Raw genomic sequence first — 22787 nt, forward strand, 5'->3', positions numbered from 1 at the left:
CATATCGATTCGGCAAGGCTACTATGGACTACAAGATAGCTGCTCACCGTCGAGACCATAAAACATTGGCATATTAAAGGTTCCGCACCGACTAGAACTGAAGCTTTTTCCGGCCATGAACTTGTCGTATCTGTGTCATGGATTCCGGCAGTACAACAGTAAACAAGAAGACTCATATGAGCCATAAGCTGGCAGCGGTGTTGGCCACATTAATATTGTAGCGGTATTGTAGAGTGCTGTTCAAGACGCGTTAAGGTGGGCTGTGCCGGACCATTATTGGTGGCCACTTGCAGAAACAACCCAGCCAAGACTTCGGGCCAAATTATCACTAATATTCCGAAAGCATTGTATGTAAACATTTGACATGCTGACGAGATATCTGAAGTATTTCCGAGAAATTGTTTGTGAGAGTACCGAATAAGCTTAATACTATGCTCGCACTCGGAGCCTTCCATGCCATTCTTTGTTCGCGATGATGATGATGAGTAGGCGGCAGTGTTAAGTTGGGACAACGTGATGCAGGGCAAAGCGCTACCAACTTTCGTTCCAAAACGCCGCGTTATATACAAAGCCACATCCGCCTCCGCCATCCGCTCTCCGCTTCCCATCATCCTGCACTATTAATTACTGTCTCGAACACCCGCTTCTTATCTTCTATACTCCTCCCCAAAGTCCATCAACATCATGAGTTCCGGAGGTCCACCTCCCGGTCCGCCCCCAAGTGCCGCACCCCGTGTACCCGACGGTATGTATTCGCTATAAACTCGAAGCTCTTGGCGATTGCCTACTGACTGATTTTGCGATTGTAGGCTGGCTTGCAAAATACGACACAAACTACAACACGTAAGCAATTTAACTCCTTCTCTAATTTTGCGTGATATGGGTGTACGACTCTTGGGACGACAACTGATGGATGGTTAGATACTATTATGTTAACTTGGCAACTGGAAAATCGCAGTGGGAAAAGCCGCCAGATGCGGACCAGCCACCAGCATATTCGGCTACTCAAGGTCAGGGACAGCAACAACAAATGCCCCATCAAAATCGAGGACCGACAGGCAATTACGGTGGCTACGGCGGTGGAGGTTACGGACAACCATATCCTCCGCAGCCATATCCGCAGCAGGGATACTATCCACAGCAACCGTACTATCCGCAACAAGGATACTATCCGCAACAGCAACAACCTGTGTACGTTCAACAACAGCAACAGCAACCGCAACGGTCGAGAATGGGTGCGGGAACCGGAATGGCGCTCGGTGCGGCCGGTGGTTTAGTAGGAGGCATGTTACTTGCCGACGCCATGACTCCCGATGTGGTTGTCGTGGATCAGGGTCAAGACGGCGACTTCGGCGGTGGTGATTTTGGTGGTGGCGACTTTGGTGGCGGTTTCTAAGGCTTGTTTTGGAGTTGTGTGTGAAATTTACTCTTCCTGTTGGTTCATCTTGTGTAGAATGCGAGCTCGACAATAACAATTATAATAGTTCCACAGACGATACTGTGTGAGCGCCTTGTAGATTTATGCATCACGACGAGGTTGTTTCGCATCAGGCAAACTTCTTATCTTTGTCATATATTTTTGTGGGAAAGCAATATTTTGGTCTTACAACTCCAATTTTCTTGTGATAAGGCACTTCTGCGTGGAGTTTGTGATTAAACTTTAATGGGTTTTAACGTTGAATGAATGCTCGCCGCACTATATTTGCTTCGGGGGAATGGCAAGACACATTGAATGCAAGGAGGTCTGCCGTTTTAGTTGAGCTTTTGAACAAGGTAGACGTATGGACTTTACTTATTTTCTGGTATTTTAAGTACATGGTAGTTCCCGGGCTTTTCGTGCCGTGTGAAAGTTCTTTGTATTAGCGAAGTTGTGCATGAGGTTGTTACGAAAACGTGGATTCCACGTGTGAATGTTATGTCTAAGGAAGCTTTGTTTAATCTATAACTACTTGTTATGGCTTATGTACTAGTTTGTGATTCGGGATTATCTGTGGTCAGAGAGTTTATAGCGACCGATATAGATGGCCGACTCCAATGAGGTCCCATATAACTGTGCTCAAATAACAAGTAACGAAAATGACCTGCAATTAATGCGGTAACCAAAGCCAATATAAACAATAGAAATATACACAAATGAACCCAAAATACACCAAAGGAAGGTAGCAGTAGCAGAGGTTGAAGATGCAAAGAATTTACATTAACTAAAAAATGGATTGCTGGAATCCGTACATGCGTAGCCCCAATGTTCTATGAATCATGCATCCCAAACACCAATAAGTGCGAAAAATAAATCGTGGATGTGTATGTGCAGAGCGGTGGAAGCTAATCATCGTCAAGGTTCATGTCAGGGAATAATTTACGGTGCATGCCGCTTTTTCTAGGACCATCCAACGGGCGGCGGATCTGCCTCACAGGTTGTTCGTACCACGTGGACGGAGTCCGGCCACGGACAAACACGCCCTCGTCCGGTGCGTCAGAGACATCGTCTTCGTCGGCGTCGTATTCTGATTCCCGAATCGACGTGACGGAAGACTTTGACTGGCGATTAGGCCACTCGTCTAGCACCTCGTGGTCGTTGTATTCGTCGTCATCATCGTCAATACACCCGCCATCGCCGCATAGCATTTCTTCGCGAAATTGTACGCGCACAGCAACAGGTCCGTCGGTAGGCGTGCCTACGGAGCTCATCATGCCAGCCGGCATGGCAGCTGAGGCGGGAATCCCAACTTGCTCTATCCGTTGGCGGTGTCGGTGCTGCGGGTGCGGCGATTCGTGCCGTGAGCGGGGACTGGCGGTGCTAGATCTTGATCTATGAAGGAAATTGCCTTCGCGCGGTGATGGTGAACGCGATGTAGTAGCTGTCGACGGTGTTCGGGAGTGCGTATGGTGTTTTCGTTGCTTTGATCGACGGGCATGATGCTGATCATCAATCGTGCTGTCTTTGCCGTCGTGATCATTGGAGAAAAAAAACAATGGCTCTGACAGAGGTGACGGGTCCGGTAACATCGGAATGCGCAGGTCGAGCTGTGTTGCTTGCGGAAACAAGTCCCTTTCACACGATGGCGTGGACGACGACGAAGGCAACGATATTGATTCTGACGAAATAGGCGACCGCCCGGACAAGCCGCTCTCGGACGTTATTGAAGAAGTACTCGTAAAACGTTGTGGATACTGCGCGGTGTAATGCTGTGGATAATGCATTGCGGAGAGCGGTGAGGAAGCTGAACTTGAATGGTATCGCGACGGCTGGTAATGGCTCGCGCCTTCGATCGGGGCGGTGCTAGAGTACTGGAAACGGTGACTCGGTGGTGGTATCGGTTGCGGTTGGCGAAGGGCGGATGGGGATAGTAGCGACGGATGGTGATTTGGTGCCGCTCGGCTGGTGGTGATCCCCGGGATCTGCACTGCTGCCTGCTGGGACACGGTCGATGTCAGGGACGAGATATTCGTTATTTGATCCCGGTCATGGTTGGTGGACTCGAGATTGAGATCGTGCATGCTCTGAGCGAGGATATTTTGCAGACTGCGAGTCCCGGCCGGCGGAGATGCCCGTGGATGGTCGGGGAAGAGCTCGCGCTCACCGGGCATGCTGATGTGCCGCAGCTGCTGAGTCCAGCTGGGGCTCAAAGACGAGTGGGACAGAATCTTGAAGATGAGGGGAGTGCGGTTGAACCTGGAGCGACGACGGGCAACAACGAGGAGCAGAGCTGCATGTAGACGGCACTCGCTTGATGTATTGGGCAAGGCCAGCCCTCTTGATCGGTGTTTCTTGTTTCGTGAGAAATACTGAAGAGCACCCGCGAGGAGCGAAGAAATGCCAACGTAGCAATCGTAGCAATCGCAAGCTACAGAACCAGAAGACAGATATTTTTTTAGCAGTGAAGTATTGCGGAGAAGCGGAAATTGAGTGGAGTAGATGGCGGACTGGCAAAGGAGTATTGGCCTGTTAGAAGGACACTCCGCGGTGAGTTCTGAACTTGTCCACGCAAAGCATTCCAAACTTTATGACACGATCTAAGGTTTACGGTATCATTTGGCGTTGACACTCTTGTCTTGTTCTATCACTTCTCTGTTGACAGCAGTAATTTGCATAATACTGTTACTGCTGTCTAGCTATCTACCTATCTATCTATCTATCTATATCGTGTACATGTTTGCAATAGCAGTTCCGTGATAATAACTATGGAAGAAGTGGAGGGGACGCAATGATAATTAATCGGTTACGGTTATTATCGCTGAGATGCCGCACAGGACTCTCAGAACAAGGTTGGAGCCGCACGAGGCACTGTATGTCCGTGCCCCTTCTCGTGACTTCCGAATCAGGACTAGCTCCCGCAATATTGCAGCGATCATCTTAAGCGAGTTTCTCATGAGTCTACCAGCCTGAGGATCAAGAAAACAACTCCTACATCTTCGCTCCCTATATAGATTATAAAGATTGTACTCAAAGTGCCACTCTACAAGATAAGCTGCTGTAAGTTGACTATATATATATATATATATAAATATATATAATGAAGTTGTCTGTCGTCTAGGCACTGACTTTCAGAGGGATTAATAAGTAGCGCACAATGCCGCGTACGGCATCTGTTCAGACATCATGCAGCTGGGCAATCCTGCGGCTGTTCGATTACTTTCAGCATTATTAGCGCCTAATTCCGTTATCCGATGTCTGTCCTTAAATTTCGTTCTCTCTAATATAATCCAATCGGTATTAGAATCTCGTCCACGCCCATACCGTCTAGGACACAATATAAGAAAGGCAATATTTCTGCGAGCATGTTCTTGCCTGAGGCTTATGGACTTGAATGATTTGGCAGTCGTCATACCGCACTGTACTATTTCTACCGAGAATATGTCTACGCTCGTTGCCACATTCTTGGTTTGTCCTGTGCGATACTAGTCGATGCGGGATATTCTGTAAATCCCAAGTATAGGTTTCTTCATCTGCCGTCACTGATGCGAATTCTGCAAACCCGACAAGGGATAAACGACGACACAAGTGTACGCAAAGGAGTCGTAAAGATAGCTTCTTCATGAAGGTGGATGTTGCGTCTTGATATCCGTTCTCTAAACAACCTTGTCGAGCCGTATGAATGACAACAAACGGACTCCCGCCGATACATCGTACTTGCCGCAGAAAAGTCGAATCGGCCTGATACAATCTAAATAGATGAGCCTTCCATCAGGTTTAGCGGGTCTTATTTTTGTCGCAAGTTTGTTGGATGAAACTGCGCCGATGACGGAGCCCGAAGATATATTCAGTGAGGCGCCGCACGTAGAGCAAGCTGAGATAGGCGAGAAGTCGACTGCATGGGTTGGTTTAATTGCAGAGAGATTGCGAGTGATAAAGCCAACGGTTAATCAGAACGGCCCCGACATCGCCTGTTAGTCTCGCTAACGCATGCGGGAACCCGCCAATTCCAGGGTCCAGGAATATGGGGGGTCAATTCTGATCAGATGGCAACTACCTATGGCCGACTCCTTGCGGACTTCTATAAGGTCACTGCAGTTCTGAGTCGCGTATTTATAGTATTCGATGCTGCGTATACTGATCCTTACTACCATATAGTCCTCGACTACATATTCCGGGCATCGTTGCAATGACTTCTTAACTACATATTATTGTCAAGTTTTTATTTTGTTAGCACTGTCTGATCCAATAATATTATTTATCCAATAATAGTTGTTACTGTTACTTGCGCACCATAACAATCAGACTAAAAGTCGCACAACTTGCCAAGCGCTGACCGCAGGTCACAACCACACGGCATCGCACGTGACAATCGATTGCTTCTCATATGCGCCGTAACCACAATGTAATTGTGGTAGTTACACCGCAATCGCACTATTTCTTATGCCGCACATTGACGGCGCGCACCACCGCCACGAGGGCCAGACTTTTCTTGTTGTTCTGGTACCTGATGTGTTAATTTATTGCACACAATTACTAACCTTTCTTTCGGATATCTCGCACCACGACAGAAGAAATCCAGCAAGACGGTAAATCTGCTCACATAAACCTAACCCTCATGCTGCTAGTACTGTGCCACTTCCCCCCCGACTGGGTCAAGGCTCGTTTTTTGCACCTGCAAAACTGACGAAGGAAGTTAGTGCTTCAATCCATCACCATCCAGTCACCCATCACCACTTTAGACCCGCTCCTCCTCCTATCTCTTCCTTGACACCCACCCCACCCCACCCCAGCATAGCACACAACCACAAGTATCTAGCTGCTCTCCGCACGCTCGTCCTGCAGCTGCTCCCACTGCAATGTCCGCTGCTCAGACAACCTACTGGTCCTCGCTGTGGACCCGTATTGCCTCGGTCTTCACAACCACTCCTTCCGATGCCAACACTGGACTCGGTACTCCCATCGTCGACTCAACCTCTCAAAAGACAGATGTTGTCCACTCCTACGCGCGTTTCAGCGTCTTCTCGCTTGGTATGTGCTCCTCAATCGATCTTTCCGATAGGATGGAATTTTAGAACGATTGAATTAATGTGATTGAACCTAATCGTCGTGACAGTCTCGCCTCTTTCAACCGGTGCTCTTCTCGCGTCTCTCTTCTCCGGACCTAAGTCTTTTGTGTCGTCCTTCTTGGGGATGATTTTTGCTGCCCGTAAGCGAATTGATTCGAATCCAGAACCTGCTCCGGCAGTCGCCAGTGCCGAGGTCGCACCAAAGGCTTCCACGCCCCCCGTGTCCGCCGTACCGGCACAAACTGCGAACTTGTTTCCTCAGATCATTCTTGACGTCCGTTTGACTGCCGCGACTCCAGCCCGCACTAGCTCCGCGAGCGCATCGAACGTGCAGACTGCCACTCCCTGTGCTACTGATCCGTCCACAACCCTTTTCCAAGTTCATAATGCCGGAGGCGAGCTTGTTGGCTTCGACCTATCGGACTCTGGAATGATGCAATCGTCGTCTTCTTACATGCTTCAGTTCGCTCCTCAGGTCCAGTACCAGCCTCAGCAACAGTTTGTCACCCAGTTTGTCCCTCTCGACCAGCAGCTTTTGACCGCGCCGCCAGCCACCGCTGTCCACCAAGGCGATTTTCTGAACAAGCTGGACGAGCTCGAGCTTTATATCTCCGAGATGCGCCATAAGCTCGGGGCGTCTGGGACTGCTCGCACTTCCACCGGCTTCGCTGACGATGGATCTGTTCCCAGGGTTGTGCGTCGTCGCAACGAGCGCCAGTCCATTGCTGCTCCCTACAACCGTCCCGTTTACCCGTCTGTCCCGTCGTATGCGCTTGACGTTAACGAAACAGCTGCTTTCGTCGCGCCGAGACCCGATCAGACTTTGCAAGCGTCGTCTGAATTCGTGTTTCCTGCTGGTGCCCTGCATCAGAACTTGTCGTCGCCATCGACATCCGCCGCGTCGTCTACGTATTCGCCTGCTGAATCGACAACTTGGTCTCCCCCCTCTCTCGTCGACGATAGCTCCCCTGCCAGCGCGCTTGGGGAGGATAGTTACACCTTCACTGGCCCCTTCGCTGAGCACGTTGACTTCCACCTAGATACCAAGTTCTTTGACAGCAACGCTCCTCTTGATATTGCGGTCGCCAGCACGGCGAGCAATGATAGACACGAACAGGAGCACGGATACTTGGTGCCGCATTTCCAACCCGAGCACATGATGTCGTTGCACGACATGTCTGGGTTCCAGCCGCAGTTTGTCCCCCACGCACACAATCCCTCGTGTCCGCTTGATGCGCACACGCAGTTCATCTTCGACGACAGCCAGACGCCGCCCATGCAAGCTCCAGTGCCGCATATTGCCGACGTCTCCTCCACTGTATCTTCCTCACCGCGCTCGTCAGTGGACTCGCCACACAGGTCTTCGGTCTCGGGGTCACCAGTGTCCTCAAACAGCTCGCCATCGTCTTCGCCAGGCAAGCAACATGCAATATTGCACTCACCCTCGTCATCCCCTCACCAAGCTTCCTCCACATCTACATTCCAGTGCCCGCATTGTTCGTCAAAGTTTAGGATCAAGGGTTACCTGACTCGGCACCTGAAGAAGCACGCTATCAATAAAGCCTACACGTGCCCCTTCTTTGATCCAACATCATCGACGCCATGCCACTCAACCGGCGGCTTCTCAAGGCGAGATACATATAAAACCCATCTAAAATCCCGACACTTTGTCTACCCGGCCGGCACGCGATCTGATCAACGTGCCGGTATGCGTGGCTGGTGCGCTGCGTGCGGGATGTTGTTTGCTTGCAACGAGAACTGGGTCGAAAATCACGTGGAAGGCGGAGAATGTCGTGCTTTTCATGGGATTCCCATGTACGGTTGACGAGACTGCGAGCTTTACAAAGGATAAAATTGGTGTTTTGTTTTTAATCGGTCCAATCTGGTTTGAATTGTTCGTCCTGTTTTTGTTTAATTTCGATATGTCCTGCTTTTTGAATATTTCGTTTTTATTTCGTTTACTGATATACGACTAAAATGGGCTTGTGTTCTGAAGTGTAATGTATTTGAATGGGATCCGGTTGCTACTTTTGTTTTGTAAGTGTTTCGGTCTTGTAAGTGTTTTCGGTCTTGGTAATAATGGTTCATTTTTTATTCGTTCTATACTATATTGCGTTGAGCATGTGTACACTTTGTAGTGCTTTGAAGTTATGGGATATTTACGGAGCGGTGGTGACAAGTAGATCTATAAAATGATTGAAACACACGAATAGCGTATTATTTCCAATTGGCAGTTGCTATATATCGTTGACGGTTATAAAATGTAATTACAATGATATGGTCCGGACACTTGGCTGGCTGGAATCCCCTGGGACTCATCACCCACGAAATTATATCTGACTTGTTTGCTGTAAGAAGTAAACGAAATATTAGTTTGTTCATTCTGAGGACAAAATTGCTTGGCTGTTAATATCAGTAACTAGTTAATGATGAGATTGAAAAATGCCTAAGGTTAGGGTGAAACGCGTACAACTTTTGGACGCGTCTCATCTGTCAACTAAACAGACCTTAGATCAATCGCGGCGGAAATATTATGTCCAAATTTTGTAAAACTGGTATTCACAACATTTAATTAGCCATAAGTCAGCTACTTCTGGCTAGCACGAAACGATTCTTGACGTGTAGAATACATGAAACCGCCGGATGATTTCAAATTAGCGCTGGTATGGCAGGGTTATGTTAATTATCTACTTTTATGTTTTTGGGAATTTCGCATTGTTGAGATCAAAAGTTCGGGATTGATTTTAAGACTGAATCTAGGCTATAGCCATTGTCCGAGCAAAACCAGCCGACGTCGATATTTTTGGTATGTTCAGATCCCCGGCATTTTTCTCATTTTAGGCGGGGTTGGTTGTTTTTAACACTCGAATATATATTTAGATTACAGATTACGTGTGCTGGAGCGCATCGATCGGGCTGAATTCTGGAAGACGAGGTACGACGACACGATACGCGAAGTACGCAATTTACGGGAGCAGGTTGATTTGCTGAAGGCTGATATTAGTGAGTTGCATGTTATGGACGGCTGTCTGATATATATAAAGACGGTCATTAACTCGAAAGTAGGCAAAAAAAGGAAAAGAAATGACCAAGCGCAGAACGAAAAGGATAGAAAAAAGATAGCAACTGTGCAAGCGGAATCTGTGGTTCCGAAAGAGTCGTTGTCATCGCCAAGTTCAGTTACAATTCTGCCACAACCAGCAATATTAACTACTGCCGAACATAACGAAGAGAGTATCGGGCAGAGTATCCGGCAGAGTAATAAGCTCAATACAAGCAGTGGCGTTGTCAAATCTGATAATTTTCTTGCATGCTACGGGCCTGTTTTCACGTCCGGTAGTGTCTGTTCATGTACTGGCTGTCATTGCCGTATGCTGACGATTCGCAACACTTATAGATATACTTCGGGAGTCGACGAGAATATTACTGACAAATGGATACGCGTCCGCAGAACACGTCATTGAACACATCCACGTTTTAAAACTATATATTGCGCCGTCTGATGACGATCCAGAAAAAGTGCTGAGTCCGGTATACGTTGTTGAGATTCTGGGGTTCATTATATTTTGCCTGGAACAAGTTGCGTTTCGCACAGTCTACTCAATGGACGGCCGCGAGTGTGAGGGGACAGGAGAAATTAAAAAACGGATCAAGTTTCAAGAATGCTTGACATGCTTACTACGTTGCCTTCTTCACGGCATTGCGGTGTTCTCTCGCCGTGAGGTTTATAACAGGAGCGAAGGGTACGAAAGCAAATGCGCCAGTGACGGCACACTTGATACATTGTTGGCGGCATACGCTAGAGTAATTTTATCTACAGCAGCACGGTCTCCTGGTCTCCGCAAAGGTAAGCACGTCAGAGCCAATATACACATCCTTCATACTTACGATACAGGAATCATTAATCTCGTCCTTGAACATCTCAAAATATTACTCTCAGATCCGCACTCTCTTCTCTTTGGATTCTCGACGCGGCCAAGCACCACAGCAAATCCTCTGCGGGAAGAAGCGGCATCCAACACCGCCAAACGATATCTGTTCTTGCTTCAATACATGACCCCGCATGAAACGGTTTCAGAGCATGCTACAATGAGTTACGACATTGAGAGCGTGTTGTTTGCAGAGAATGGAGTAGGTGAGTCGACTCTGGGAGTAGACGGGTTCAGGAAAGTTGTTAGAAGTTATTGCTTGCTCAGTTGGAAGGATGAATGGTAGCTGTATCATATTGGTACCGTTGCAGATAGACTATAATATTATGTAGTGTAGTCGTTGATGACGTCGTACGCATTTGTAGAATGAGGCTAGGGTTATGGCAAGCGTTGCACAATCCTAAGGTAGCCTAGTTCAACTCATAGCGAAACTTAAATTTGAACACTAAACCCTAGTCGCGCTGCTCTGGAAAAGCAGTCACAGCCAACATTTGCTGACAAAAAACCTACATTACAACCACATCATATCGCGCTCCAAACTTACGCCCTAACCCACATTAATTCCGGCGGTGTCCGCGCCAGAATGAGTTTGTGTGGGACTTTTGTCGGTGTGCGCTTAGAGTGTGAGGGTCCGCGTCTGCGATACGCTCACTTGCCTTTCTTTTTCTTCGTTACAAATCTCAGCAACTTCGGCAGCTCCGTTTATTCAGCAACGCCTCCGCGAAATAAATAGAAATGTAGGTGTTGTGTGTTTTGTTTAGTGGGATTCGAGATTGGGGATTTCCGTGATGGTGATGTGATGGTTGGCATGTTGTGCATTGGACACTGCCGTGTGGCATTGAGATAGGAATCTGGAATGGCACTCATAATCCAGGGCAATTGTAATTCAGTCATAGCGAGGTTCAAATTGAACAGTTTGACTGGATACTTCGCAACGATTATTTGTGTGTTTTGGATTGGTGGAATGGGTGGAGGTGGACTAAATGCGCGACAATCATTATGTCTCATCGTGGTCGATCTCATATTTTCCTCATCCCACAAGAGTATCTATGTGCCGGAACGAAGAATGCTAATACTATGCGTCAGGTCCAATTTAATCTCACAGAAGCGTCTCGCCGCCAGCGTGCTCGGTGTCGGCAAGAGAAAAATCTGGCTCGATCCCAACGAGACCACAGCGATCACTAATGCAAACAGCCGTATGTACCTTTTGACTGTTAGCCTCGTGTTTAATTACGGGGATATGGGTGGTGGAAACAATGCGTCTAGATGGTATGACTGACTGATTATGCGTAGGTGAGGGAATCCGCAAGCTCATTTCCGATGGTTTGATCATCAAGAAGCCTGTCACTGTTCACTCTCGCTCCCGCACTCGCACTCTTCATGAGGCCAAGCGTGCAGGACGACACACTGGTTTCGGTAAGAGAAAGGGTACCAAGGATGCCCGTATGCCCAGGTATGCATATTCCATTCTGCGATATCGAAACGTGATACTGACTACAATCCAGCCAAGTCGTCTGGCTCCGCCGACAGCGTGTTCTCCGCCGTCTCCTCGCTAAGTACCGCGCAGCCGGCAAGATCGACAAGCACCTGTACCATGAACTCTACCAGCTCGCCAAGGGTAACACTTTCAAGCACAAGCGCCAAGTTATCGAGCACGTTATCAAGGCTAAGGCTGAAAAGGCCCGTGAACGCGCGTTGAAGGATGAGGCCGATGCTCGTCGTGTCAGAAAACATGCTGCTCGTGAGAGACGGCAGCAGCGTATTAACGAGAAGCGGGAGGCCCTTCTCCGGGAGGCGGAGGAGTGAGTTCGTGATGTTAGTAAAATATTGGATGTATTGTCGATGTAGTGGTAGATGGGATATGTAAAATGAAATCTGTTTTAGGCTATATCATATAATATAGCTCCTTTAAAAAGCAAATTGACTTGACACAGTAATTGGGATTGCAAAAGTAATTTCATCGCATATTAGTTGCCGTTATAATACTTGTGCTCCCATGGTATGCAATTAACTAAATTTCACCGCGCTCTCGTTAAATCTATCCGTGTAGGCATATGATTCAGCAGTCATGCATGAAGTTGATGGTTCTGAGGATGCAAGTATAATCGGCTCGTATTGAAGAATAATTTTGTCTGATATTCATAGTCATGGACGTAAGAGCTGCGGTGTCGCAAGTGTTGGTTCAAATAAAATCTCAAAATAACTGTGCTATTAAATTTTATGCGTTTTGTCATATGACGTGGTTTTGTTTGTTGCATTTGGTGATGCGGCCATTGCTAATTAGCATATAATTGCCAATCATAATCTTATAAGTCATTTTCTATTAACAACTCAGTATGTGTTCGTCGCTCAGAAATTTGGAATCGCAATATACAATCATCTTTCCAAAAATATCTACATAAATACATCTTCTAAACCTTGTAAACGACACAAACACTGCCGCCACCCATGGGTCCCTGTCCCTCAGCACCACCACTAACGTACACATCCGTCTCGCCCCAAACGCCAGCCACCAAACCGCCTACAGCAGCTCTAGCATGTCGGGTTCCCTGAATATCACTGTCCGTCATCATAGTATGTCTTTTCCCTCTCACAACGCCATCAGTAGAAGGCTCCGCCTTGACGAAGATCTGCACCCGCTTGGCACCACGGGGGATCTTTGAAGTAAGCTCCAGCAGAACATTCAAATCGATTGCATCAGCCATATATCCGTGAACAGCACGATAAGGGTTGCTAGCCTTCTTCGACGACGCCAGAATAACAATATGACAGTTTTCAAGCTCGGCACCAGACGAGCACGACGCGCGAGAGGACCATCCCCGCTGTCCATATGACTCCAACGCATCGTCGATTCCATCCTCGGTCACCTCGCCCAATGCCAACGCAATACCAACAGCTGTCGCCAGCCGGGAATATCCCATTGATTTGTAAGTATCAGTCGTAACGCATTCCTTCGCACTCGCGACAACCTTCGCGGTCGTCAACAACGGGCACTTAACGAGCACCATATGAACGTCGTCGGGTTCGACCTCCACCTCTGAAATCAGCTTCTTGATAGTGTCAGCTGTGACCTTGGCTTGAATCGCAGTTCCCATTTCCCATGGCTCAAAATCACGAGTACCGCCAACTTTGGCAACAAGACCTTCGTTGTACATCTTTGATCCGTCTTCATTGAGATAATCATCCTCCTTGACGACCAAAGAAACGTGCGGAGAAAGTACGCCCTCTGTGCCACCCGAGAACACGGAAATTCCGCCAGAAGCTTCAAGATGCGGATCCCACACTGTCGAAGATAGCATACGAGTGAAGTCGTTCACACAGCCATTGCCTTCAGTCTTGCCGATAACAGCCAGTAAATCCTCCGGCTTTGTGGATTCGGGAAGTGACTTGAGCGCCGACACATCACCGGGATGCGCGGTCGTGAACTTGTGAATGGCAATGCCCGACATTATGTACTTTCAGGTACTATATCTTTATATTTTAACGCGAGGCAATATCCTGACGCTGTTTATGTGTTCTCGAAGACAAAAGCCGAAAGCAAACGAGAAAGTTCGCATCGCTGATGACGAACTGCTCCCCAACTGATTAGCGATAGCGAATTGAGTTTTGACTCAAGGGCCTGAGGTGTGCTTCGGTCGCGCCGGCGGCCGACTGCATGTGGTTTAGGGCTATATAATCTCAACGAAGCTGTCGGCGTACCATGTTATGGTTACAATGACAATAATTATGATAAGAAAGTAATACAAAGTCAGACAAGAAAGACAACTCTTCGATAGCAGGATCTGTATCGCCCACAATGCTAGGACTAAAACGTCGACAGAACTAAGTCGATAATCATGTTTCGAGGTCCGCTCAGCCTACTCACCTGCCAGTAATCACCCCTCCGAACCCAGAAACTGATTGCCTACTCTTCTTATACACTAACGATTCAGCTGGCTGCTTGACAATCATTCTTCCTTCTTCATTCTTTTCACAGTGTTTATTCCCGATTACAAATGGATTTAATTCGTCCTCATTCAACGCAACGTCGTGTAAATCGAATCGCGGCTTCTTACTTTCGTCCGAGAACGACATGTCAGATATGATGGTATCAGAATATGTTGGCAGAGTCTTCCCAGATACACGTCGACTTAATCCAGTTTTGAAGGTACCAGAAAATTTCCGTGCCAAAATCCTAGTCCCTAACGAGAGTGACAGCTTGGACAAGGAGACCGATATTTCTTCAACGGGCGGGGTATGTGGCAACTCTTCGCTCCAAATAAATCCAATTGCTGACTCAGCCGATATCCTATCGGATCTCTTTATATTTAATATAAACGTGTGAGGTCCATTGCATAAACATCTTTTTTCTGCAGCAAAAACAGACGGCGAGTTGGGTGAGTCTGGCCGTAGTGATGACAGGATTGGGTTGCATCTCGTATCTGTCATCGACGTGGCACGTCTGAATGCCCGGTTCAAAATTGGGGATCTTGCTGAAGGCGTGAGTTCGCAGTTGACAGATGTGAGTGGTACTGATGGCATCCTAACGTTGATTTCGGAAGTCCTGGCAGTAACCGAAGAAGCAGATGCCGGGGAACTAGCAGACGTCAAAAGCTCATCCGCAGAAGTCAAGAAATGATCCACATAAATCTGTATCGGTTCTCTGGAATAAACGATGCAAGCTTGACGCCTTAATGACCCAGAAAATCGTCTAGGCGACCGCAGTACAGGAGATGGGGCACTACCTACCCGACTATCCATAAACAATGGACGGGCAGTAGAAGGAACAAGCGCAGTCGGACCGTGGCCACAAGCACTACGACGAGAAGCTTCAAAGTCCCAAAGATAACTTTCCGCACCGTTGTTCGCACATATTAGTGCAAGCAGCTGATCCTGCCAAGGTGCCTTCTCGGCCTCTGATAACGCCGTCAACAGAATTTCATAGACAGCAAAATCGCATTCAAACATAAGCTTCCAAGACCGCGGCGATGTTGTTTGCATGCCTACTCCGTTATCTGTCGGTTGTAAAAAAGAACTGCAAAGTGGAATAAGAAATTTCACAGGGTATTTATCGCTCTTTTGACAGTGGGCTAAAACGAGATATGATTTGAACAGAAAGGCGCCCAGATAATGGGAACGAGAACTGCTATCCTTGCCTATCCAAGCAACATGAAGTGCGCCGCATAATGAGGCTCGACCTAAATATTGTGCTTCGAATGCAAGCTTGGCTAGTTAGAAGCAGCAAGATCAAATTTACCTTTTGTATCTTACTGGTTGCTCAAATTCAAGACGTTTCCATAGTTCAGAGGATGTCGCGCGGCTTCTTTCAGCTCCGAATTCATTGTTTAGGCGCTTAAGACTTGCTTTCACAGCCATTAGCGCTGATACTAGTGTTTCATGCGCTTCCGCGCTATCCTCAGGCGTCGTGTGTTTACACAATTCTTGAATTAGTAACCGATATTTCATAATTCTAATCGTTGGCTATGAGGAAGTTAGACAAATTGGAAGTACCTCAACAAAGAGTCAGCCAGTATTACATTTGTGGCGAGGGCATCTAATGACAAATCGGCTCGTCTTCCTTCTGACTGCGTTGCTAAAACAGCGTTCTCACATCCAAGGCTCCAATTCCGCAACAGCTTCGATTTGGACTCACGATAATCTTTGAGGATATGAATGACGTTGTTGTAATTCAGACAGTATTGTTCATATATCACAAGATCAGATACCTGCTTGGTTAAAAACTCGATTCGACCTTCTTAAAAACTCGAAAATATCACGAGAACGAAAATACCTTCTTCTGTATCAGTTGCGCAATTGTGGCAGCCACCATTGGTGAGGAAACAGAACTATTCGGTCTGTTCCAGGTCCATTTGGGAGATTCTTGGGCACCATTGAATGCCGAAACTACTTCTTTTTCAAATGCAGATACATCTGGCTTGTCCTTTTGGACGATACCAAAATTCGGAATGGCAAACTCAGCGTAGGCCGAACTAGGCGCATACAACGTCGGATAACTAGCATATATCGAAGAAATGATCTCCTGGTGATTTTCAATTAATGCATTTGCACTGTCGCGAATGTCTGCTGACACATCTAGATATTTCTTGTCGCAAGACTCAAGCGTCGCCAAATATGTCTGCCACCATCCAATAAGCACATGTCAATACGTGAAATTAACCGTGCTTACGTTAACCAGCAAACGCAATCCACTAAGATACGATTGCTCTGTGCTAATAAACTCTTCAATGCACATCCTACGTCGTTGTGCCCTCAGAGTCTCGGTTGAGGTAAAATCAATTCCAAGGCTGGATTGAGGCGTGCTCATAAGTGAAGGGACTGAATTGCTTGTTTGTGAGTTGACACGACGAATAATATGCAGATTCGAAATGCTAGTTTCCTCAGACGCACATGGACCACCATTCTTGTCGCTCACCATTGACAACGCTAGTGAAATGGTATCTGATCGCGCGTCGTCTCCGTTTTCTTCCGAAAGTTCACTATCAGGAAGACAGCCGTGAATGAAAAGTTCGTCAATATTTTGAGCGGGAATAATGTCACTTAGGTCTTTATAGTGCGGAAGCCTTGACTCCGTTTCTTTGTCGTTATCAACCGAACTTGACGCTTGAGTGCCTACCGAGCCGGCGGGTGTGAACACAGCATCCGGGCTTGAGCCTGACGAACTGTCAGGAGCGTTAGGCGAACCATTCTGGACACTCCCCCGATCAGTTTCGTCCGAAGTGCCATCAACTCGGGGAAGAGACTCTGGCGCGCCCTGAGCAGGTATTGCAATAGACTCAGTTATTGCTAATTTCGGAATCGCCGGAAGTCGTTGGGTGATGTCCGAAGGCAAAGCAATACAATTGTCGTCATCAGACTTTGCTAACTTAGAATATTCAGCAAGAGCCGGTTGGATATCTGTTTTGTGCACATAGTCATTGCTGCCATTTTTCTGAGGATTTGTCGCTAGACTCGCCTTGAGCGCAATAGGATTTTCCTGGGACCTGTCAGATTCTCGACGTGCAAGTGATATAACAAATAAACGCCTAGTATACATTCGCAATCACTTTCAGTGCGATCACGGGAGATTTAGTATCGATCTGGTTTGCAAGCAAGCATTGTGCTTGCGCATCGCTAACGTTGACAGCCAGCGAGGCGATGAGTGATTCAACGTCGGCAACCGATGCCGTACAACATTCTTCCTTTAGGTCGGGCTTCCCGCTGATCGTCCGGAGAACTATATCCGGGTTGTGGATTAGTGGATCAATAGTTGTAGTGTCCATAATTAAATATAAAATATATATTCTCGATCGGCCATCGAAATAAGGCGCTAGAGGTATGGATGATGCGGAAGGTTGTGTCGTGCTACGTCACCGCCAGTACAAGGTCCGGGCCGAATTTCAATCTCCCTGGTACCCGTGTAGCATAATGTCATTATAGCAACTCAATTTTATATTACAATTATTACAGGTTTTATGGAGCATACTCATTGACTAATTGCTCCGGGCTCAATCCCAAGGTTCTGTAGCCATTGTTCGCCGTCTTTTTCCGCCCTAGCTCTGGCTAATAGTCGCTTGCGTTCCTGTCTTCTTTCACTCCAATCTTTTCGCACCTCCCTGCTTTTTGTGAGCATCCTCTTTGTTTCCTCCCGCATATTTTTTAGCCCTTCCATTTCCCGATTTCTCTCATTTTCGTCTTTGCTAAAATTGTAGAAACCTACACCTTTAGTCCTTATCTCCTTGCTAGCATCGTAATGCACCATCAAATCCTGGGTATCATCTCTTTCTAGAATCGCACGCATAGCCTCTTCGTCACCTCGGAATGCGTTGTACTGGATCACATCGCCGTATATCAAGTTTTTGGGTGCGTGCGCCTTCGCATCTGTCTCCGAGAGCAATTTGGCAATCAAGTATTTCGAGACCATCCGACTCCTACCAAACTCATCTGTATATTCCACCAACTCGTCTTCATCTTGTTCCTCACTATCGTATTCAGATACCTCGTGCGGCATCAAGTCCACGTCCAATGCGCTCTCGACGAGATTCAGGCCATCCGTCTGGCCCTTTTTGATGGCTCCATATTGCCTCGCCTTCCTTTCCAGTGCTGTAGTAACATACTTATCCGACTTCTGCATCTGTTCGTCTGCATGCCGTGCCAGATCTCGTGCATTTCGAGCCTCCACGCCTTTATTCAAAGTGCGAATTGTCCCATTATTCGAGAGTGGAGTATGCTTCGTCTTGCCGACAGCCGCTTTTTCGCGCTCAAACTTTTCACGCAGAATGGTAAGTTCATTGGAGAGTCCTAGAGCTGACGATGACGAGATGTTTATAGGGATCCTCTTCTCTTTCTTCGCGTCGGTATATTTGTACTCTTCGGTAAGTCTAGTGGTGGGTGAAGCCATACCGGAATGCAGCGCTGCATCGCAGCAAACTTCACTGGAGCTAAGTACGAATTAAATGCTGCGATTTTATCAACTAAAGGCGCCCAATCGTCGACAGTTCCAGCGATGTATACATCAAATGATTATCTTGGCACAAAGTACTCGAACCGGGAAGCAGATGTGCTAAACTATCCAACATATTTCAGCCACCGAAGCCGCACCTAAGCAAAAAAGAGGCGAGGGAACTATATGGAAGATAATGATGGCACGTGCTGAGCGCCGCACCACTGTCAGCGCCTCCAGGCTGACAAATGGCATCTACTCAACTTCTATAAGAGCAGGAAATGACAATGTGAAGTGGTCTATTCTTCATTATCGTCTATCTGTTATAGACGGATTGTAAATTTTAGTCAAGTTTGATTTCTTGTTATATGCTACAATTGGCGATGTCAAATCCCACAAACGGCGATTACGGCGACAACAGTGATCTGATACAGCTTATCGTATCGCACAGCGGCGTCCATCATGAGATTACGCTTCCGCGTACATCCACAATTGGAGAACTACAATCCGAACTGGAAGATCTGACAGACGTGCCACCGTCATATCAGAAGTTGATGCTACCGAAGCATGGTCTCGCTAGAGTGGAGGACGCTGAGAGACAACTTGGTGATATCTTACCCCCCGCAGTGGGATCAGCGAAACCCAAAAAGCTGATGCTTATTGGCACAAAGCCGGCGCTGGCAGACATTGTCAAGATATTGGCACCAAAGCCGTCATTAATACGACAGCCGCGAATATCAGCACTTGGTCGCGCGGGGCATAAACCACCTCCACCTGATCCAGAGGCTCTACAATATACTTTTCAGAAGCTTATACCGCTTCCGTTTCTTCCGAATCCGGAAAAATCATTAGCATTCTTAGAACGCCTGAGGACGGACAGAGGTGTCCAAGCTGTGATGAAGAAATATAAATGGTCGATTCCGGTTCTCACTGAACTGGACCCTGCCTCAAACACAACCCACAACAGTAAACTAATGGGTCTTAATAGGAATAAAGGTGAAGTCATTGAATTACGACTGAGAATGGATGACTATGATGGGTGGAGAGATTTCAAGAGTGTGAGGAAAGTGTTATGTCATGAGTTAGCGCATAATGTGCACTCTGGTCATGACCGACAGTTTTGGGAATTGACGAAGACCCTTGAGAAAGAAGTAGTAGAACTGGATCCGTTTGGAGGCAGCGGTCATAAGTTGACCAATGATGAGTTTTACACTCCACCGGATGAGGACGATGAGTATCAAGACAGCGGAGGTTGGGAAGGAGGTTCATTTGTCCTTGGCTCTGGTGATGCGGGTGGCAACGGCGATGTAGCGGAAACCACAATTGAAGAAGTTCGTCGGCTTTCCCCTCGTGAATTGATGCTCAGAGCAGCAGAGCAGAGGATGAGTAAGAAGAGACACGGCGGAAGCGCTGCACCTTCGGGCCAAAGTGCATGAAGAGATTTCTACGTTGTACATAGGTAATTCTATTTGTAGTGCATGCTTTTTGATTTATCACTTTGGTAGAGAGGGAGCATGTTAGGCACGTTTTGCAAAGCAATGTGCAATCCAGAGTTTGGCATAGCTATATTCATCAACAAAGACTAGTTACATGCAAGATATACAATGGACTCAAACTACCATCTACGTAAATTATGACTTTAAAGAGCATCCAATCGATCATCTATCTCTTGTGGACTCAACTTCCGGAATCGAGGTCCTGGGACGTTCTTCACGCCTTCAAATCCCAGTAAATGATCAGACGCTGGTCCAATAACGCAGATCTCAACCGTATTTCCATTCATCTCACCCTCCACTGATTCCTTCAGGGTTAACAGTGCAATGTGAATGGCATCTTCGAGTTCAAGGTCTTCGGTCCACCGCTTCTCAAGAAACGTCTTCGCTGACGTACTGCCCTTGCCAATCGCAGTCGCTTTCCACGGAAAATAAGTGCCTGACGGATCGACTTGGTATAGGGAGAACGCATTATCGACATCGTACCCACCTACAAGAAGCGAAACACCATACGGACGGACGCCACCAGACTGTGTGGCCTCTTGCATCGTCCGAGCGACGTCCTGCACCAGAATGCGAGTTGGCGGGTACTCGTTGTAAATACGCTTATAATTCGTATGAGACGACTTTCGGGCTTTGTCGACTAAAACACGAAAGTCTGGTCCCATGCCACTGTAGACCATTCCGATATCCGGCGTGATATTGGAAATCTTCGACAGCGATGAAGCATCGATGAGATCGGAAGTTGACTTCTTTTCAGTGGCGAGAACCACGCCATTCGAAGCTACATGACAGTTGATTAGTTCACTAAACACTGAAATCATTGGGTTCTAAACACTCATACCCTTTATGCCTAACGAAGTAACACCCTGATTGACTGCTTGAAACGCATATTCAATCTGCACAAGCTTCCCACTATAGCCCAGAATAATCAGCATTTTCAGAATGTCAATCAACGGGAGATCGAACGGTCGCATCTCGCGTATCATCTGGTACATAGACAATTCATACCTTGGAGAGAATGTTGTAAGTGAGAATGAATATCGATCGGCCATGACGACTAGCAAGAAGTGGCTCTAAAAAGGGGACTGCCTTCTGATATTGGACAACTGAACGTAGCACGTTCTAGAGATATTAAAATAGACTAACAAGTATCCAGCTAAAAGCGGTTTCCTGGTATCAGAAACTGTTGGTAGCCTGTGCTGCGTAATTGGGTAGAGGCTGACAACTTCATGGAATGGGCGGAGACTGTATTGTCTCTGAGCGGCGCGGCTGAAGTCGATCTTTTAGCTTCCAGTGATCGTAAGCGACGTCAACTTATCATCATGGATTCATAGATTATTCGAATTGGAGTGTTAATTGAAGTATTGGTTCTCTTTAATTAGATTACAGCAATTTACATGAAAGTATCTCTAATATCTATGGAAACAATTGACATTATTTTGGCTACGTCTTTATGTTCACAGATATGGAGCAATTAATATGAACCTATTTTGAATTTACTTAGCTCGAAATGAACATGATAACTCGTTGTATTGATGGCAATATCATTGTTGCCAACAGCACATAAAATCCATGTATATACATGAAGGGAATATCTCACCACCCACTGTCTTAACCCAGCGTAACACTGATCGCAAGACCAGTTAGTCCGTAAAAACAAACCCAGCTAAACGGGAAAGAATATGTAAAAGTAGTGATATAGCTCTCTGCGTACTGACTGACTGACAAGCCATGGCACATAAAGAAGCAAGTGAAGATTGCTTCTCCGCTGTCGAAACAACAAGCGACCGGGCAGTTCAAAGCATACGCATGAATCTCAAGACCGAAAAAAGGCTAGAAGACAGAGATTACCAATCACACCCACTAACATGCCAGAGATTGTGGTAAGTATCGTGTACAACGAATTGAAATTCCTAGTACTCGGTTCTGTTGGAATTCAACAACCAATGGGGTAAACAAACAATACATATATTGAACAGCGAAAGAGAATGGCTCTACCAATTCAACCACTTCTAAGTAGCTATATGTCAATCAATATCGGCTATCATATCCTGAAAACTGCATATGTAGTGCAAGCCTTTAACAACACACGATCGGTGAAAACAAAATTTATTAAACAGGTGACGGTAAACAAATTCGTGCTGACATTCGGAAAAATTTTTATTTTGAGGGGAAAAACTTGTCAGCTCCGTCTTTTGTTAAGCGTAACACCCATATCTTTAGCAGTAGGTGATATGCCATATATATAAATTTAATGTTATGTTTAAGGTGCTAATTATAAAATTTTGCTCCACATACACTCATAACCAGAGAAATGCTTAGATATGTTTTCTCTTGTATAAGGGTATGTTTTCGAGCTTCACTATCAGTAGTCGGCAATAGTTTAGTGGCTAGAATTTCCGCCTGTCAGGTAAACGTACCAGCTCGCGGGGGACCGGGGTTCAATTCCCCGTTGCCGAG

General features: G+C 46.7%; 10 protein-coding genes and 1 non-coding gene across 11 annotated transcripts; 6 read left to right on the forward strand and 5 right to left on the reverse strand.

Annotated features, from left to right (window-relative positions):
* The first annotated feature begins 435 nt into the window (after positions 1–435).
* V1513DRAFT_212930 (uncharacterized protein) lies at positions 436–1538 on the forward strand. The gene is made up of 3 exons (XM_066894367.1): positions 436–745; positions 810–843; positions 922–1538. The coding sequence occupies exons 1-3, from the start codon at positions 685–687 to the stop codon at positions 1394–1396; spliced, it is 570 nt and encodes a 189-aa protein (XP_066755506.1). The 5' UTR covers positions 436–684; the 3' UTR covers positions 1397–1538.
* A 784-nt stretch (positions 1539–2322) lies between these two features.
* Positions 2323–3588, reverse strand: V1513DRAFT_374475 (uncharacterized protein; the record flags this gene model as incomplete). The annotated part of the gene is made up of 2 exons (XM_066894854.1): positions 2323–2732; positions 2847–3588. The coding sequence occupies 2 exons, from the start codon at positions 3586–3588 to the stop codon at positions 2323–2325; spliced, it is 1152 nt and encodes a 383-aa protein (XP_066755507.1).
* Positions 3589–6098: 2510 nt separating this feature from the next.
* On the forward strand, positions 6099–8807 carry V1513DRAFT_437975 (uncharacterized protein). Its single transcript, XM_066896999.1, has 2 exons — positions 6099–6445; positions 6531–8807. The coding sequence occupies exons 1-2, from the start codon at positions 6274–6276 to the stop codon at positions 8306–8308; spliced, it is 1950 nt and encodes a 649-aa protein (XP_066755508.1). The 5' UTR covers positions 6099–6273; the 3' UTR covers positions 8309–8807.
* Positions 8808–8883: 76 nt separating this feature from the next.
* Positions 8884–10759, forward strand: V1513DRAFT_437980 (uncharacterized protein). The gene is made up of 6 exons (XM_066897000.1): positions 8884–9146; positions 9244–9289; positions 9364–9486; positions 9550–9819; positions 9881–10330; positions 10379–10759. The coding sequence occupies exons 1-6, from the start codon at positions 9114–9116 to the stop codon at positions 10696–10698; spliced, it is 1242 nt and encodes a 413-aa protein (XP_066755509.1). The 5' UTR covers positions 8884–9113; the 3' UTR covers positions 10699–10759.
* A 248-nt stretch (positions 10760–11007) lies between these two features.
* Positions 11008–12267, forward strand: V1513DRAFT_394869 (60S ribosomal protein eL19). Its single transcript, XM_066895348.1, has 4 exons — positions 11008–11149; positions 11499–11608; positions 11706–11865; positions 11918–12267. Coding segments are annotated over exons 1-4 (573 nt in total). The 5' UTR covers positions 11008–11147; the 3' UTR covers positions 12219–12267.
* Positions 12268–12703: 436 nt separating this feature from the next.
* On the reverse strand, positions 12704–14063 carry V1513DRAFT_437986 (cyanuric acid hydrolase/Barbiturase). Its single transcript, XM_066897001.1, has one exon. The coding sequence runs from the start codon at positions 13859–13861 to the stop codon at positions 12824–12826; it is 1038 nt and encodes a 345-aa protein (XP_066755511.1). The 5' UTR covers positions 13862–14063; the 3' UTR covers positions 12704–12823.
* On the reverse strand, positions 14041–17838 carry V1513DRAFT_462352 (uncharacterized protein). The gene is made up of 6 exons (XM_066899929.1): positions 17444–17838; positions 16579–17385; positions 16183–16527; positions 15929–16117; positions 15663–15872; positions 14041–15614 (listed from the first exon to the last, which is right to left on the reverse strand). The coding sequence occupies exons 1-6, from the start codon at positions 17669–17671 to the stop codon at positions 14274–14276; spliced, it is 3120 nt and encodes a 1039-aa protein (XP_066755512.1). The 5' UTR covers positions 17672–17838; the 3' UTR covers positions 14041–14273.
* Positions 17818–18974, reverse strand: V1513DRAFT_437997 (uncharacterized protein). The gene has a single exon (XM_066897002.1). The coding sequence runs from the start codon at positions 18787–18789 to the stop codon at positions 17875–17877; it is 915 nt and encodes a 304-aa protein (XP_066755513.1). The 5' UTR covers positions 18790–18974; the 3' UTR covers positions 17818–17874.
* A 21-nt stretch (positions 18975–18995) lies between these two features.
* Positions 18996–20431, forward strand: V1513DRAFT_437998 (WLM domain-containing protein). The gene has a single exon (XM_066897003.1). The coding sequence runs from the start codon at positions 19200–19202 to the stop codon at positions 20265–20267; it is 1068 nt and encodes a 355-aa protein (XP_066755514.1). The 5' UTR covers positions 18996–19199; the 3' UTR covers positions 20268–20431.
* Positions 20379–21660, reverse strand: V1513DRAFT_437999 (nucleophile aminohydrolase). Its single transcript, XM_066897004.1, has 3 exons — positions 21336–21660; positions 21169–21239; positions 20379–21108 (listed from the first exon to the last, which is right to left on the reverse strand). The coding sequence occupies exons 1-3, from the start codon at positions 21377–21379 to the stop codon at positions 20471–20473; spliced, it is 753 nt and encodes a 250-aa protein (XP_066755515.1). The 5' UTR covers positions 21380–21660; the 3' UTR covers positions 20379–20470.
* A 1039-nt stretch (positions 21661–22699) lies between these two features.
* On the forward strand, positions 22700–22787 carry V1513DRAFT_t14. Its single transcript has one exon. It is a non-coding gene; the product is annotated as a tRNA-Asp (tRNA).

The sequence above is a fragment of the Lipomyces chichibuensis genome (genome assembly GCF_038497645.1).
Source record: "Lipomyces chichibuensis strain CBS 12929 unplaced genomic scaffold V1513scaffold_4, whole genome shotgun sequence".
NCBI classification, from domain to species: Eukaryota; Fungi; Ascomycota; class Lipomycetes; order Lipomycetales; family Lipomycetaceae; genus Lipomyces; species Lipomyces chichibuensis.